Here is a 17,469-nt window from a genome sequence, read left to right on the forward strand (position 1 = left end):
CTAAGATCATTTCTCCAACCAAACTAGATCAAGACCAGCCGGGCAAGCTCTAGGTGACAAAAGCGAACACAAGGCTAATTCAACAACTCACCACACATGGCTTGCAAATCAATCAAGATGGTTCAATATCCTAATTACTTCCTTTTCAAAATACAAGTAGTATTGAACATTTTAACCGCTAACGAATCAAAAGTCACAAAAAGAGTTGTAAGAGTTGTCATAAAATCATTCATAAAATGCTCAACCTTTTAAAAACGGAGAGGTATGCTCATGATACTATTCACATGCACGAATATGCTCTAAGTACCAACCAAGTCAAAATGTTCCCAAATAGACGATGATTTCACCCTTAAGCAATTGGTGATTTAAACTTTAGAAAGTCGTCACTCTCTATATATCATCGGGCATCGTCATTCCAAATCTTACAATAAAATAAAACAAAGAAGCTACAAACTACAACTCAAAAACTAAAATACACCAATCCAACACAATATCAATAGAAACATCCAAAATATCAAAGCCCGACAAGAGCACACCAATCCATTACGAGCACAATCACATTATGCAGAAACAATCAACAAAATGAGTACAAGGGAGGCACCCCCAACTAAAAATGTGATTGTGTCCTCACAATCCAAATATCAAAAGAGAATACGAGAACAAAGCAAAATAATATTTTCACGTTTACTATATCAACGGGGAAAAGATTGAGAAGGCAAATGTCATTAGGGAGTAGTTTGATAGGACAATATGATCTTAGAAAATTGTAATTGAGCAAAAGATTTAACTAACCAAAACTAACTTTAATGCTTTAGTACTTGGTAGCCTCAACAACATGCTTAAAGAGTGCTAATGAACCAGTCAGAAAACTCAGCATCGATCCTACACCCATAGCCAGCAAATTGATCAACATTTAAACAATAAGTTTCAATGGAGAGCTTCATGGTGGCGGGATACTGACAACCATAGACCATGTGTTCAAATTCCCAAAAAAGTCACTTGTTTGAATACCTGAGAGAAGTGCAAAGACCTCCCTGGATGGTTAGAAAAACCTGCATCATTGACCTTTTTCATCAATTCGCAAAATGAGGAGCACTTACACTAACCACAACAACAACATAGTCAATGTAATCCCAAATATTGAGGTTTGAAAAAGGAACGGTGCATATCTTAGGGTAGAGAAGTTGTTTTTGATAGACCCACTGCTCGATAATCAAGTGATTATAGGATAAAAATAACCCCAGAAGCAACCCGCGAAATCAGCCTCGAGGCAAAGTGAACTGTTAGTTCAAAATACCCTTATTAAATGCTTTTCTAATTTAGTTTTACACTTCCTCTTAAAAAGTTATTTTCTAATCATGTTCTCAACGAACCTTCATGATACCACCATCTTCGAGTTCCACAGTCCTGTACACGTGCAAAACTTGACACACTAAATGCCAAACAAACAGAAAAATAAAACGCGATGCAGGATTAATGTGAGGCTTTTAACTATTAGCTTGACTTTCTAATCATTTAATTAAGGACACAATATGCCTCTACCACCCTTTTCCCTTAGGCTAATTTCTAAATCCAATTCCCTATCACTGTAAGACTATAGTATGCGATACATTTACTTATTGCATTTATACTAGTACATCACCCTCGCTATATTATTTTTGATAGGATTCCTTCTAGGGATAAAATGTCTATAAGGAGTTGCAGTAGATCAATCATACACAAAATGACAAATGCTTAAGGGCAACAAAAAATAACTCGACACTACTCTTTTGTTTCATGTTATTGCCACAACAAAGATGTTGCAAGGGCTATTAATTAGGCCCTTAAATACATTTCCCTTGATAATAAATCACACGAAAAACAACAAATCTCTCAACAATAATAAAAATTGCATAGCACTGCCACAAAAGAAATAAAACCAACAAAATTTATGCACACGAAACACCACAAACGGACTATAATCAACAACATGAAGGTGCATAAATAACCTCCACAATACTAAAGGCCCAAAGTCACCATAGGTTTATACCCAACTTCTTAATATAGGAAATTAACACGTATATGGCCGCACTAACTGTTCTCCTCTAGAGGTCAAAGAGTTTTTAGTAAAGCCGAACACGGGGGAGATCATTTTATTGCGGTAATTTTGTGGCCAGACTAGTAGGGGTGTCATCTAAGTCTTGGTTTTCTATTTCTACTTCTTCCTCCAACTCTTCCTCAAAATTAGCAAACCATTTATTTAAGGTCTCATGGTCTACTTCATATTCAGAATTAAATTCTAAAATAGTGGGACGTGAAATAAAAAAAGTTTCATCAACATGAGTATAATCGTCGATATTAATTTTTAAATCTAGGCTGCAATGAGAACTACTTCCACCCCCACCCCTACTAGTAGGCACCTTCTTTTTTTTTCCATAAATTGATTTTTTACCACTACTTTTTTAACGGGATCCATAGTTAAAGTTTAAAATAATTAAAATATAAGAAAACCAACAAGATAAATATAACAAAAAAATATAATAAATAAACAAATAAAGAAATGAAAGTTAAAACGAATGTATCAAACGTGTAAGTAAAAGCATACACACATATATATAACCAAAAGCCATAATTGAGGGATATTAATTGAAGCTTGCAAATTGCTTTAAATAAATCTTCTAACTCCAATTAGCCAATAGCACAAAAATATAATTTAGAATTGAGAAGAGAGATTGAGAGTATACATATGAGCCAACGTTTACATGATTGTTTTAATCTATTTTTTTAAAACTAAAAAATTCTAATTGTTGCGACGGTGCGGGTCAATCGAGAAAATGCCTAGGACCCATTCTGGTAACCCCCCCTCCCCACAAACCAGACCCTAATCAATACTAAGTGTAACGGGTCTACCGGAACTGATTTGGACCGATAATATTTGGACCCCTTGCTTGCCTTAGTTATCCTTGTTTCAATTTGCTTAACTACAACTTTAGAGGTCGTATGGCATGTACTATGAGGTCTAGCTACGTGCATAAGACATGATAGTGATATGTATTATTTACTTTGATTCCGCACACTGTTTTGATACTTCCAAGACTTCATATATTTAATTGAATGATGATCAAACATTTTATGAAATATTATATTGTAATGTTCATGAATGGGTAGAATGTCATTGTGCTTTGTTCAGTATTATGTACCCCTAAATTGGGGTGTGACCTAAAGGACAATTTTATATCTTTTTCCAACTGCATTGAGTTGGTGAGCACTGAGCAATAAGTAACCACTATAACAGACTGTCGTCTAATTGTAGCTGAATAGAATGCAAGCAATAGATAAACTATTTTCAATGGTCAATAAATAAGCCATAGAGCCAACTAATTTTATTTTACCAAGGAATCTCACACAGATGAATGCAATCAGTTTCAAGTTCTCATCGATTAAACATTCAGATGAGACTTCCCAATGTTTACAAATTCATGCTGAAGGAACTGCAAAAGAGTCTGTTTTGATGTTTCCGTTATAGCCATTTGATAAGAAGTATGTCCACAGCAGATGGATGGTACTTACTTTGCCTCAAGAGGAACTGAAGGCATTATGTTTGTTCTTCTGGTGAACCTTATAATCACATTTTCCCTACAATCAATTCAAAACTAGAGTGAAACCGATGAATGCAGCACATATTTTACGAACTCAAAATTGTGGACGTGCTTGTAGCTTGCACAAAAAAATTAACTAAAACAAAGGGGGGAAGAGAAGGGAGAGGGGTGAAGGGGCGGAGGGGAGATAGAGAAAGTACTCAGGAGAATCTGATATGAATTGGAAAAGGAATTGGGCATAGGGCGTGATGACAACCATTTGTTGCATATAATGCAATACTTTGGACTGTAAACACTGAAAGAAAAGATCAGTTTTCAGAAATATAAAAGTTGAATTATTTGACTAAGTTTGCTTTCAATGCATGAATGAGGTGAAACTTAGGAGAACTTCTGTCACAATTATTCAAGAACTACATACTCGGTACGTTGTCCAGTTCTTTCAATGACAATCTAGATTTCAGCACCATGCCACCGGTCTTTGTATTTCCGTTTTTCATGTAATGTGAGGAACATTTCTGAAAAGAAGGCGTAATACAGAAATATACCTTGAAAAACAAAATCAATATAATCCTGTGTTACCATGCATTCTTAAATATAGCTTTCTATTTCTAAGTGATCTCATACTTGTGATGCAGCCTACAGAATGAGGTATAATTTTCCTGTACTCATCTTGGACCAAATCAATGCCTGTAGAAATGAGGTTTGAATGAGCACAAGTAAATGGAAAGAAGAACTACAGGCAAAAGGCAAAAATCACTGGAAGAAGCATTCTAACAGTACAAAAATATTCTCTTATTCCGAAGACATAATCCACCACCCTCGCAACCACCTCCTATAATGAACAGAAACAAGACAGGGAATATAACACAAATAACTAATACACAAAAATGAAGAATCAGAAGAACGTCAGATGATCAGGTCTACCAATTGCTCAATGTACCATATCTTTGCACAAAGACCAAATTTCCCATGTGTCTGTGTCAATGCATACTTTGTTCAAGACAAAACTGCAGAAGACACTTTCTTAGAAAAAGGATCATGTGTTACAATAATCTTAGGAAAATATATCCTAATAACTAAAGAAGAGGAGCCAGTCTAAAATACATTTGTTCCTCCTTATTGAAGGTCAAGTAAAAATGAAAGAAGTTGGAACTTAACAAAAAGAGGGAATATGCAAAAGTTTCCACTGGTAAAATAACTGGAAATGGCAAGCACATAAAATCTCGTCCAAACATATTCGAGATATCATCATGTGGCATTCCTCTTCCATTATTCTATATTAGAAACAAAGTACAGTAATTAAAACCTTTTAGGGAAGAATAATTTTCCACTAACTTGCCAAATTGATTTAATTCAACAATGTACTTTTCTTGTCTTGCATGCTGAGAGCAGAGTCAACATATAGAAGAACAAAGAGAAACAGATCATACCTTGCATGTCACCCTATAATATGAAGCCTCCATGCCCTTAGCTGCCTTTGTAGCTGCAGGATCTTTTCCTTTCTTCCCAAGAGCAACATTCTTTGCTTGAATCTCTAGAACCCGAGCTTCCTTGGCAAGTCTTTTCTAGACACAGTAGTTAGAAAAATCACAATGCCATCTAATGAAATTTGCTAGAAAAATATTTTACTAACGAAATTTGCTAAATGTCAAACAGTGAGCATACGATATAAATCACAATGCCATCTAAGTGAGAGTAAATCACTGCTTACACACCTCACGAGCCTTTGCTGTCTCAAAATCATCATATAGGGCTTCATCTCTACGTTCCCAAAAAGACGATGATTACGCCCTTAAGAAAGACGTCAACCAATCCATATTCAGGCAACCTCATGCATCTTTTCGGGAACGGCTACTCAGACTTCGCAACTATCAATGCCAATCAAACACTCACATGCAATCGACGATCTAACCTTTAGAAAGTCATAACTCTCTATGTACCATCGGGATTCGTCAATTCAAATCTTATAATAAAAAAAACAAAGAAGCTACAAGCTATAACTCAAAAACTAAAATACACCAATCCAACATAATATCAACAGAAACATCCACAATATCAAAGCCCGACAAGGGCACACCAATGAAAGAAAAGTACACCCGACAAGATCACAATCACAATATGCAGAAACAATCAACAAAATGAATACAAGGGAGCCACCCCCAACTAAAAATGTGACTGTGTCCTCACAGTCCAAATATCAAAAGAGAATATGAAGGACTACCAAAGCAGAAGAATATTTGCACGTTTACTATAATCAATGGGGGGAAAATTGAGAAGGCAAATATCACTAGGAAGTAGTTTGATAGGAAAATACGATCTTAGAAAATTGTAATTGAGCATAAGATGAAACTAACCAAAACTGACTTAAATGCGTACTTGGTAGCCTCAGCACCATGCTTAAAGAGTGCTAAAGAACTAGTCAGAAAACTCAGCATCGATCCTGCACCCATAGCCTGCAAATTGATCAACATTTAAACAATAAGTTTCAATGGAGAGCTTCATGGTGGCAGGATACCGACAACCATACTTGAGAGAAGTGCAAAGACCTCCCTGGATGGTCAAAAATACCTACATAATCAACCTTCTTCACTCGTGGATGGGAAGATAAGTATTCAGCAATTTTTTGTGCATTCTCCGACAAAATATATAAATTATTTAGTTAGAACACTGTGATGTGCCGGAATTTTACGAACCAAACTCTAAAAACAATCATAGAATTCAAGTATGGAGGATATTTTTAAACAAGTAATTTTTTCCACTGGTAATCAAAAATCATTCAACAAAGAACACCCACAATTGTAACTATCATAAATCTACCAATTCAATTCGCAAAATGAGGAGCACTTACACTACAACAACAATATGTCAATGTAATCCCAAAAAGTGAGGTTTGAAAAGGGAATGGTGTAAGCAAATTGTACGCATGTCTTGGGGTAGAGAAGTTGTTTTTGATAGACCCTCTGCTCGATAATCAAGTGATTATAGGATAAAAATAACCCCAGAAGCAACCCGTGAAATCAACCTCGAGGCAAAGCAAACTGTTAGTTCAAATGGTTGCATATGCTACATAATAGATGCATACTCCTATTGAATGCTTTTCTAATTCAGTTTTACACTTCCACTAAAAAATGATTTTCTAATCTTGTTCTCAAGGAACCTTCATGATACAACCATCTTCAAGTTCCATAGTCATGTACACGTGCAAAACTTGAAACACTAAATGCCAAACAAACAAAAAATTAAAACGTGATGTTGGATTAATGTGAGGCTTTTAACTGTTAGCTTGACTTTCTGATCATTCATTTAACTAAGGATACATTATGCCTCCAGGTTTCCCACCCTTTTCCATGACGGTGTCAGAGTATGAGGCGAGGTTTCATGAGCTCTCTTGTCATGCCACCATGATTCTACCTACTAAGGAAGAGAGAGTTTGGTGTTTTGTTAATGGGTTGAGGCTTCAACTTCAGATTGAGACAAAGTCCGTGGTCTCCACGGGTCATTCTTTTCTGGATGTTTTTGATCACGCCCGCACTATTGAGGAGCTCCGTCGTGAGGCCCAAGGGTGCAGCGACAAGAGAGCCAGATATGAGGGTAGCTACAACAGGTCCCGTTCCGAGCAGACGGGCTCTTATTAAGGGCCCATGCAGCGATAGCAACAGCGCCAGTGCAGGCCTCGTTGGAGGCTTAAGTGAGGGACCGAGTCCTAGTGAGGTTGGCTCAAGTCATAACCATGTGTTCCACTCTTGCGCTTCAGGCCGTGGTGGTCGTTCTTCTGGGGCAGATAATCGTCGAGTTGCTTTGATTGTGGTGAGTTGGGTTACTGGTCCAGAGATTGTCATATGCGTAGGCGGATTGCTCCTGCTCTACAGACAGCTCTACCAGTAGCACCTCCAGCTAGGGGTCGAGGTTAGGGTTCGGCGTCGCCGTGGTTATCAGGGTATTTGGGGTGGTCACCGAGAAGGTAGGTCAGGCAATAGGACTAATGGCTAGGGCAGAGGCAGACATGGTCATTTCTATGCAGCTCCAGCAAGGGCGGCGGCTAATTCATCTAACGATGTGATGATAGGTACGATTCTATTCTGCAATCAGCCTACCTCAACTTTATTTGACCCTAGTTCAACTTATTCTTATGTGTAGGCATTATGCTTCTTGTATGGGTAAGAGTTCTAAGCCTATGGCTATGCCGTTATGTGTGTCGACCCCATGGGTGAGTCTTTAGTAGTGGATTGTTTCGATCATGCTTAGTTACTATTCGGGGGCGTTACACCCGGGCTGACCTTATCTTGTTAGACTTGATTTTGATGTGATTCTGGGCATGGACTGGTTATCTCCATATCACACAGTTTTAGATTGTTTTTCTAAGACCGTTACCTTAGCCATGCATGGTATTCCTCCGGTGGTGTGGCAGGGCTCCATTAGTAGCACACCGATTGGACTTATGTCTTTTATTCAGGCTCGGAGGCTAGAGGCTAGCGGACGTCTGTCCTATTTGGTATATGTGCGGGATGTGAGTAGGGAGGTCTCTTAATTTGAGTCCAGGCATGTTGTCTGAGATTTTATAGATATGTTCCCTACCGACTTACTTGGCCTACCCCTGGAACCTGATATTGACTTTACTATCGAGCTTGAGCCGGGTACTCGACCTATTTCCATTCCACCATATCGGAAGGTTCCTATAGAGCTCAAGGAGCTCAGTGTTCAGCTTCAAGACCTCTTGGGTCAGGGGTTCATCAGGCCTAGTGTGTCGCCTTGGGGCACTCCTGTTCTGTTTTTGAAGAAGAAGGATGGCACGGTGCGCATGTGTATTGATTATAGGCAGTCGAATAAGGTGATGATGAAGAACCGGTACCCCATACCTAGGATTGATGATCTATTTGACCTTTAGGGTGCCACAGTGTTTTCGAAGATTGATTTGAGGTCTGGTTACCATCAACTGAGGATTAAGAACATCCCTAAGACCGCAACATTTAGGACTAGATAAGGCCACTATGAGTTCCTAGTGATATGGCCACTATGATGCGGGTGTTCAGACCTTATCTTGATTTTTTTCATCATTGTGTTCATAGATGAAATTCTGGTATACTCACGAAGCAGGAATGATCATGAGCAGCATCTGAAGATTGTGCTCCAGACTTGAGAGATCAACGACTTTATGCCAAGTTCTCAAAGTGCGAATTTTGGCTCGAGTCTGTAGCATTCTTGGGGCATGTGGTGTCCAAGGATGGCATCATGGTAGATCCGACAAAGATTAAGGCTATTCGTGATTGGGCTAGGCACACTTTAGTTACTGAGGTTCGGAGCTCGTCAGTTTGGCAGGCTACTACAGACGGTTTGTGGAGGGCTTCTTTCTCCACCATTGCTACACCTTTGACCCGGTTGACTCGCCTTGATGTTCCTTTTGAGTAGTCTGAGGAGTGTGAGTTGAGCTTTCGGAAGCTCAAGGAGTTGCTGACTACTTCACTCACCTGTATTGACTCTTCCAGTTGAAGGCGAGGGCTATTGTGACGCATCTCTTGTTGGTTTGGGTTATGTTTTGATACAGCAAGGCCGGGTCATTGCTTATGCGTCGAGGCAAGGGTTACATGAGCACAACTACCCCACTAATGACTTGGATTTGGCGGCGGTAGTTTTCGCGCTTAAGGTCTAGAGGCACTACCTGCATGGAGTTCGTTGTGAAATTTACACTGATAAAAGAAGTCTTCAATATATAATGAGCCAAAGGGATCTTAATTCGAGGCAGCTTCGCTGGATTGAGCTTCTAAAGGACTATGACCTCTTTATTCTCTACCATCCGAGAAAGGCGAATGTAGTAGCGAACGCCTTGAGTCGGAAGACAGTGAGTATGGGAAGTCTAGCCTTCCTATCTACGGTGGAGCGACCTTTAGTTTTGAACATTCAGTCCTTAATTCTAAGAGAGTGTGCGGTAAGTGCTTTTGCAATATGGATGTATGATGCGGGGCTCCCTTTTAATTGTGTCAATCACAAATCATTTGATAAATTTTTTGAGACAGTAGGTCAACATGGCCCCGGATTGAAGCCTCCTACATTCCATGAAGTTAGAGTTACTCACCTAAACAAAGAGGTGGAGAAAGTGGAAAAAATTGTTGATGAGCATAAAGTGCAATGGACAAAGTTTGGATGTTCCATTATGATGGACAAATGGACGGCAGAAATGGTAAAATGATCATCAATATTTTGGTGAATTCTCCAATCGGTAGTGTATTTCTTGGTTCTATTGATGCTAGCAATGAATCTACCGATTCCACCAAAATGTACAAGTTGTTTGAAAGCACTATTGAAAGAATTGGATCGGAAAATGTTGTACAAATTGTCACCGATAATGCTAGTGAGAATGTTAAAGAGGGAAGCATGATGATGGGTGCGTATCCACACATTTATTGGACTCCATGTGCTGCTCATTGCATCAACTTGATGTTTGGTGGCATATTCAAGGTTAAGCCATATGCTTCCGGTAATATCACTCTCCTATCCTCTAACTTTCTTTATAGTCAATATTTAATACTTATTAGCTACTAATTACTATAATCTTACTTTAACAGTTTTTAAGAAGGCCATCAGAATCCATTCTTACATTAGTCAAAGGCCATTGTTGTTAAACTTGATGAGAAAATTCACCAAGGAAAGAAATTTGGTGAAACCTGCCAAGACAAGATTTGCAATGGCCTTCTTAACTTTGAGAGCTATGTACATACAAAGAAAAAACTTGAGAACTTTAGTCCTCTCAACCGAATGGACTTCAAGTAAATTTGCAAAGGAAACTTTGGGGAAAGAAGTTGCCAATCTTATTATTTCTGCCCACTTTTGGGATGATGTTGTTCGAGCACTTACAGTTTGTGGCCCTTTGACAAAAGTGCTTTGTTTGATGGATGGGGAGGAAAAACCACCAATGGGCTATATTTATGAAGCAATGGATAATAGAGCCAAAGAAACTATTGCATGGGGTTTTCGTGGAGTTAAGAAGCAATATGAGAAAGTGTTTTGAAATTATTGATGCAAGGTGGTCAGACCAACTCCATCGGCCTTTGCATGCTGCAGTCTATATTTTGAACCCAGGATTGTATTATAAAAGCTCAAGAAGAGGTAACTTTACTACAGAGCCTGTGGACCGAGTATTATGCATGTGTTGAGAAGATGATCCCCGATACAGCAATACAAGATTTACTAGTCGCTGAGCTTCCTAGGTACAAAATGGCGGATGGACTATTTGGTTGTGGTCCGGCTAAAAGAGCTAGAGACACAAGGTCACCGGGTAAGTGAGTTGATTTAGCTCTTACTTAAATTATTTGACTTATTTATATACTCATTAACCTTTAAATTTATTTTATTATAGTGGAATGGTGGTCACTATTTGGTAGTGAAAACACCAAACTTGCAAAAGTTTGCCATGAAAGTATTAAGCCTAACTTGTTGCTCATCCGGATGTGAGCGAAATTGGAATGTGTTTGAACACGTAAGTAAAAAAATTATATCCTAATTTCCATATTATATTATTATCAATATCTATTAGTTAATATCTATAACTTATGCGCAGATTCATTCCAAAAATAGGAATAGGCTTGCACTATCGCATCTCAATGATCTAGTGTACATTAAATACAATAGAACATTGAAACGTCGTTATGATGAAGATGAACTAGTATATGAGGATGATGATCTTACTTGGGGTAATGTTGCTACGTCAATTGGAGCTGATGAGAGTATCTATCCTCTTAGGGGACTTTCTTCAAGATCAAGTGCACTTGACAAAGGGCAAAAGAGTAGAAACTACATCTACAAGTTCAACTTCAAGTAGGACTCGGACACTAATTGATGAAGACTACGAGGAGGAAGAAGATGAGGAGCAATATAATGATGTAGAGGATGTTGATCTTCAAGTGTTGGATAGTTTTGAAGAAGAATAGACTTTTAGAGTTCTAGTATTGTCTTTTGAATTATTGGGTCTTTAAAGTTCTAGACTTTTAGTATCTACTTTTAGTTTTTGAATTGAAATATTTGCTAATATATGTTATTGACTTATTGTTATTGAGATTTTGGATATTTATATATGCAATTAAATATTTTAAATTTTTGGTATTAATTGGCACTTCGATTCAAAAAGGCGAGCGCCTCGCCGCATGGTGAGGCAGGCCCTTGCCGCCTTTTGTCGCCTCTCGCCGTCCAAAACATTGGTCCTTAACTTATGACTTGTTGGGACTGATAGTTCGGTCACCTGGTCGTTCATTTAGTTTTTATGAGAGTTTTAGTGTTTTGGAGCTTTTGAACCTTGAATTGGGGTGTGACCTTGAGGACAATTTTATATGTTTTCCAACTGCATTGAGCTGGCGAGCACTGAGCAGTAAGTAACTACTATAACAAACTGTCGTCTAATAGTGGCTGAATAGAATGCAAGCAATAGATAAACTATTTTCAATGGTCTTCAGGTGCACTCACTGGAACTTTCGGCGATCCTGACTTTGCTCACCAAAGTCCAAAGGTCGAATTGCCGAATTGACCCTCAGATCACCGAATTACCTTAACATTCTGTAAATTTTGGCGAGCTAAACTTCAAGTTGGCGAGTTGAACTTCAACTTGGTGAAGAAAACAGTGCATTCGGCGATCGAAAACTCATTTTATGGCCCTAATCTCAGGTTCTAATGAACCGAGTATAAGCAATCTTCAACCTTAGCCGAGTCAATTTGAGAGGCAATCAAAGGTATATGTTTACGAGTGATTGTGAGTTCATTTTACTAACGCTAGCATTGTTTATTGTTTTTGTTGAGTTGTCTTATGGAAACCGGAAGTGAAACCCAACCACCTATGGGAGGGGTTAGTTGGAATCTATAATGGAGGCAATTACTAATATGGGTTGGAGGATGGAGAACATGGAAGGCCAAATGGCCACCACGAAGGGTAGTGTGTCGAAGATGGATTATAGAATGAACAATGTGGAGGGTCAAATTAACACTACTAATTCCACCCCACAAGCTACTTTTCCTGCCACAAGTGGTCACGACCACACTATTTCTCCTACTATCACACCCGGAGCCTTCCATCAAGCGTTCAACCCAACATACCAATCCGTTTCAGTTCCAATGTCCAAAATACCAATCGACCATTCCAGTCCCAACTCAATCAATAATCTCCACCAAACCAAAACCGACCTTACCCAGCACCCCTAAACCAAAATCCACCCTACCAAATGCCACATACTCAACCAATTCTTGACCATACTCTTGATTGGCATAGGCTTCCCTTGGTTCTCCACATTGAGGTTGGTTCCCATATTGTCTTCTTTCATGTGTCCCGCCAAACCTACCTCATCAAGGAGAAGCCCAAAGAGGTTACTACAACAACAACCAATTGGGTGAGGGCCGAGGAAACTATTATGGGGACCAAGGTGGAAATGTTGGCCGAGATGTTGGAATCAACTCTATTAAGACTAATCTCCCACCATTCAAGGGGGAATGCAATCCCGATGCTTATCTCGAATGGGAGTCGCTTTGTGAAAGAATCTTCCAGGTCAATGATTTGACCGAGGTCAAGAAGAGTTGCTTTGCCATTGCTCAATTTGAAGGGTTTGCTATTACATGGTGGGAATACATGAAAAGGTATCATTCTAGTACTTCAAGATGGACACCATCCAACATGGACCAAATTGAAAGCCCTTATGAGAGTCAAGTATGTGCCGGAAAGGATAGCCTAGAGTTACTTGCTAAGTTGTACTTGAGGCAAGGAAGGGGTCCTTGAAGATCGCTTGAGGAAGTGAGGGAATATAGTTGACGAAACTGCGACTTTAGGCGAGCAAGAGCCATTCGGTGACTCGCCCAATGGCTTGGGCGAGGACCCAAGCTCGCCAAATGTTCCATAAGGCTTCAAGGGAGGGGTCATCTCACCGAACCAATTGGCGACTCGCCGAGTCCCTTAGGCGAGCACAACCCAGCTCTCGCCCTTTATCCTTTTTGGGCCTCTTATGTAATAACATAAATGCCTGAAATTTTAAATAGCTAGTTTGGATTTTTTTTAGGTAGACTATTTTGAATATTGATATTTTGAAATTATTGTATGAGTGTTGAGAGCTTGGTACAAGCTTGGGTTGACTATGGCTTAGAAATGCGGGTTGCGAGGTCAGGAGCCATTCGGTGACTCGCCCAATGGCTTGGACGAGGACCCAAGCTCGCCAAATGTTCCAGAAGGCTTCAAGGGAGGGGTCATATCACCGAACCAATTGGTGACTCGCCGAGTCCCTTAGGCAAGCACGACCCAGCTCTCACCCTTTATCCTTTTTGGGCCTCTTACGTAATAAATGCCTAAAACTTTAAATAGCTAGTTTGGGTTCTCTTTTAGGTAGACTATTTTGAATATTTATATTTTGAAATTATTGTATGAGTGTTGAGAGCTTGGTACAAGCTTGGGTTGACTATTGCTTAGAAATGCGGGTTGCGAGGTGAATTCAATTCCCTCGAGGTCTTCGTAAGAGTTAGGTGCTTCTTGTAGGATTAAGAGATTAAGGTCTTAAGGTTTAATATACCTTTTGCTTGCTTCTTATTTCTTGTTTTTGTGTCTATCTATCTATCTATCTTTATTTCTTCTCTTTAATTTCCCCATTTTATCCATAATTCATAGCGAGAATTATATCACTGACTGCTCTCCCCTAGAGGTCAAAAAAGTTTTCAGTAAAGCCAAACAGTGGTTATAGAGGGAGATCATTTTATTGTGGTAATTTTGTGGCCAGACTAATAGGGGTGTTATCTAAGTCTTGGTTTTCTATTTCTACTACTTCCTCCAACTCTTCCTCAAAATTAGCAAACCATCTATTTAAGGTCTCATAGTCTACTTAATATTAAGAATTAAATTCTAAAATAGTGGGACATGATATAAAAAAAACTTTCATCAACATGAGTATAATCGGTGGTATTAGTTTTAAATCTAGGCTGCAATGAGAACTAAGTCCTCCCCCACTCCTACTAGTAGCACCATTTTTTCCATAAATTGATTTTTTACCACTACTTTTTTTAACGGGATCCATATTTAAAGTTTATAATAATTTAAAAATAATAGAGATGAAAGTTGAAACGAATGTATCAAGCGTCTAAAAAACACCTTTCTCCTAATTGCAGGTCAAGAAAAAATGAAAGAAGTTGGAACATAACAAAAAGCAGGAACATGCAAAAGTTTCCACTTGTAAAATATCTGGAAATGGAAAGCACATCAAACCTCGTACAAACATATTCGGGATATCATCATGTGACATTCCTCTTCCTATACTAGAAACAAAGTACAGTAATAAAAGTCTTTTAGGGAAGAATAATCTTCCACTAACTAAACCAAATTGATTTAATTCAACAATGTACTTTTCTTGTCGTGCATACTTAGAGCAGAATCAGCATATAGAAGAACAAAGAGAAACAGATGATACATTGCATGTCACCCTATAATATAATGCCTCCCTACCCTTAGCTGTCTTTGTAGCTGCAGGGTCTTTTACATTCTTCCCAAGAGCAACATTCTTTGCTTGAATCTCTAGAACCCGAGCTTCCTTGGCAAGTCTTTTCTAGACACAGTAGTTAGAAAAATCACAATGCCATCAAATGAAATTTGCTAGAAAAATGTTTGACTAATGAAATTTGCTAATGTCAAACAGTGAGCATAAAATATCAATGACAATGCCATCTAAGTGAGAGTAAATCACTGCTTGCACACCTCACGAGCCTTTGCTGTCTCAAAACCAATATATAGGGCTTCATCTCTACGTTCATGGTCACCCAGACCAATCATGGGATTAAATTTACTTCTGCCAATCTCTTCACTACAGAAGCAAAACAAAAAACAACACTAACCTAGCTATGAAGAGAGGTTCCCATTATAGGATCTATGTTAGCTCATTGAAGTAGTTATCTAAAATAGTAAAAAAAATCACTTACATGGTTATCTCTACAACTAGAAGTTCAGAGATGGATTCAGCAGAATCAAGTGCATTCTAAACAAGTTCTCTCACAGTAGTGTAAGGACATTCCCCAAGCTGAAAATTTGAAGACTATCTTGATTAACAATGCATTTAGTGTATCATTGTTGATTAATGCCTTCAACATGCCCTTCAATGTGGTCGATTCTCTTTTTTTGGCTAATGGCAACAATGTGTGACCTTAAAAACATCCACCTACTCTACAAGTAACCAGTTCCAGAAAAAAAAACTCCACCTACTCTACTATCACTATGACAATTTATCTTTTCCAACTGCATTGAGTTGGTGAGCATTGAGCAGTAAGTAACCACTATAACAAATTGTCGTCTAATAGTGGCTGAATAGAATGCAAGCTCTATAATAGATAAACTAATTTCAAAGGTCAATAAGCCATAGAGCCAACTAATTTTATTTTATCAAGGAATCTCACACAGATGAATGCAATCAGCTTCAAGTTCTCACCGATTAAACGTTCTGCATGAGACTGCCACAAATTCATGCTGAAGGAAAACTGCAAAAGAGTGTTTTGATGTTTCCGTTATAAGCCGTTTGATAAGAAGTATGTCCACATCAGATGGATGGTACTTGGTCTCAAGAGGAACTGAAGGCATTATGTATGTTCTTCTGGTGAACCTTATAAGCACATTTTTCCTACAATCAAATAAAAACTAGAGTGAAACCGAAGAATGCAGCACATATTTTACGAACTCAAAATTGTTGACATGCTTGTAGCTTGCACAAACAAATTAATTAAAACAAAGGGGAGAAGAGAAGGGAGAGGGGTGAAGGGGCGGAGGGGAGATAGAGAAAGCACTCAGGAGAATCTGGTATGAATTGGAAAAGGAATTGGGCATAGGGCGTGATGACAGCCATTTGTCGCGCATATAATGCATTGACTTTGGACTGTAAACACAGAAAGAAATCAGAAATATAGAAGGTGAATAATTTGACTAAGTTTTCTTTCAACGCATGAATGAGATGAATTCAACTTAGGAGAATTTTTGTCACAACTATTCAAGAACTACATACTCGGTACGTTGTCCAGTTCCTTTCAACGACAATCTGGATTTCAGCACCATGCCACCGGTCTTCGTTTTCCTGTTTTTCATGTATGAATGTTAGGAACATTCCTGAAAAGAAGGCGTAATACAGAAATATACCTTGGAAAACAAAACAATATAATCCTGTGTTACCATGCATTATTAAATATAGCTTTCTATTTCTAAGTCATCTCATACTTGTAATTATCAATATCCAGCCTACAGAATGAGGTATAATTTTCACTTTTCATGAAAGATTTAATCTCAATGGGAAGTCCTGTACTCATCTTGGATCAAATCAATGCCTGTAGAAATGAGAGAAAAGGATAATGTCACGCCTCAAATCCAATTAAGACGGACAAGCACTCGATACCCTAAAGGCCTGAGAGAACCAACATGTAACATGTGCTTACTATGCATGTAACTATGACAATTTTGTGACAAGTTCACATAGGATGCAACGATACGAACTGACATAAGTAGACCTAAAACCTTATATACAAGACTTGGCCGTCGAGGCCACAACTTGTTGAGACGCAACTAAACCATAGACATAAATCTACAAAGCCTCTAAAAGATAGTAATCCTTAGAGTAGGTCGGGACAGACCCCGCCTTACCCTTAACTACGATACAATACCAAAATGAATCTACCAAGGACACAATAAAGCTCCGAAACAACCTGGAGCTCACCAAAAGTAGCTGAGTGTCATATGCTCATATTGAGGAGGTCAACTAGCTGGAGTACATGTGCCTGCAGCATGAAATGCAGCGTCGCCCGCGAGGGAAGTCAGTACGAAAAAAATGTACTGAATATGTAAGGTAATAATATATATAAAATAAGAGTTCAAATGAAACCAAGTATCAATATATGTGTGCATAAATCAGAA

The 17,469-nt window shown here is 38.6% G+C and overlaps 2 protein-coding genes across 12 annotated transcripts in view; one reads left to right on the forward strand and one right to left on the reverse strand.

Annotated features, from left to right (window-relative positions):
• Nucleotides 1–792: 792 nt before the first annotated feature.
• The window catches only part of LOC102597203 (DNA topoisomerase 6 subunit B-like), a 30,022-nt gene continuing 13,345 nt past the window's right edge, over nt 793–17,469 (reverse strand). The window contains exons 1-9 of one of the 11 annotated variants that reach the window (XM_015304852.1): nt 16,780–17,085; nt 16,571–16,639; nt 16,004–16,192; nt 15,324–15,385; nt 5,294–5,337; nt 5,009–5,143; nt 3,550–3,615; nt 1,012–1,052; nt 793–882 (exon numbers count right to left, since the gene is read on the reverse strand). In XM_015304852.1, coding sequence (XP_015160338.1) covers nt 3,556–3,615; nt 5,009–5,143; nt 5,294–5,337; nt 15,324–15,385; nt 16,004–16,192; nt 16,571–16,639; nt 16,780–16,868 — 648 coding nt within the window. In that variant the 5' untranslated portion in view covers nt 16,869–17,085 and the 3' untranslated portion in view covers nt 793–882; nt 1,012–1,052; nt 3,550–3,555. Of the gene's footprint in view, nt 883–1,011; nt 1,053–2,896; nt 3,616–3,777; nt 4,266–5,008; nt 5,144–5,293; nt 5,338–5,932; nt 6,032–15,030; nt 15,131–15,279; nt 15,386–16,003; nt 16,193–16,570; nt 16,640–16,779; nt 17,086–17,469 lie in introns of those variants that run through there. The other 10 variants (XR_001472306.1, XR_001472305.1, XR_001472304.1 and 7 more) reach the window with 10 other exon arrangements.
• On the forward strand, nt 6,224–10,813 carry LOC107058754 (uncharacterized). The gene is made up of 2 exons (XM_015304851.1): nt 6,224–10,050; nt 10,139–10,813. Exons 1-2 carry the CDS (start codon nt 9,702–9,704, stop codon nt 10,579–10,581), a joined length of 792 nt encoding a protein of 263 aa, XP_015160337.1. The 5' UTR covers nt 6,224–9,701; the 3' UTR covers nt 10,582–10,813.

The sequence above is a fragment of the Solanum tuberosum genome, unplaced genomic scaffold (assembly GCF_000226075.1).
Source record: "Solanum tuberosum cultivar DM 1-3 516 R44 unplaced genomic scaffold, SolTub_3.0 scf00628, whole genome shotgun sequence".
In the NCBI taxonomy this organism is placed as follows: Eukaryota; Viridiplantae; Streptophyta; class Magnoliopsida; order Solanales; family Solanaceae; genus Solanum; species Solanum tuberosum.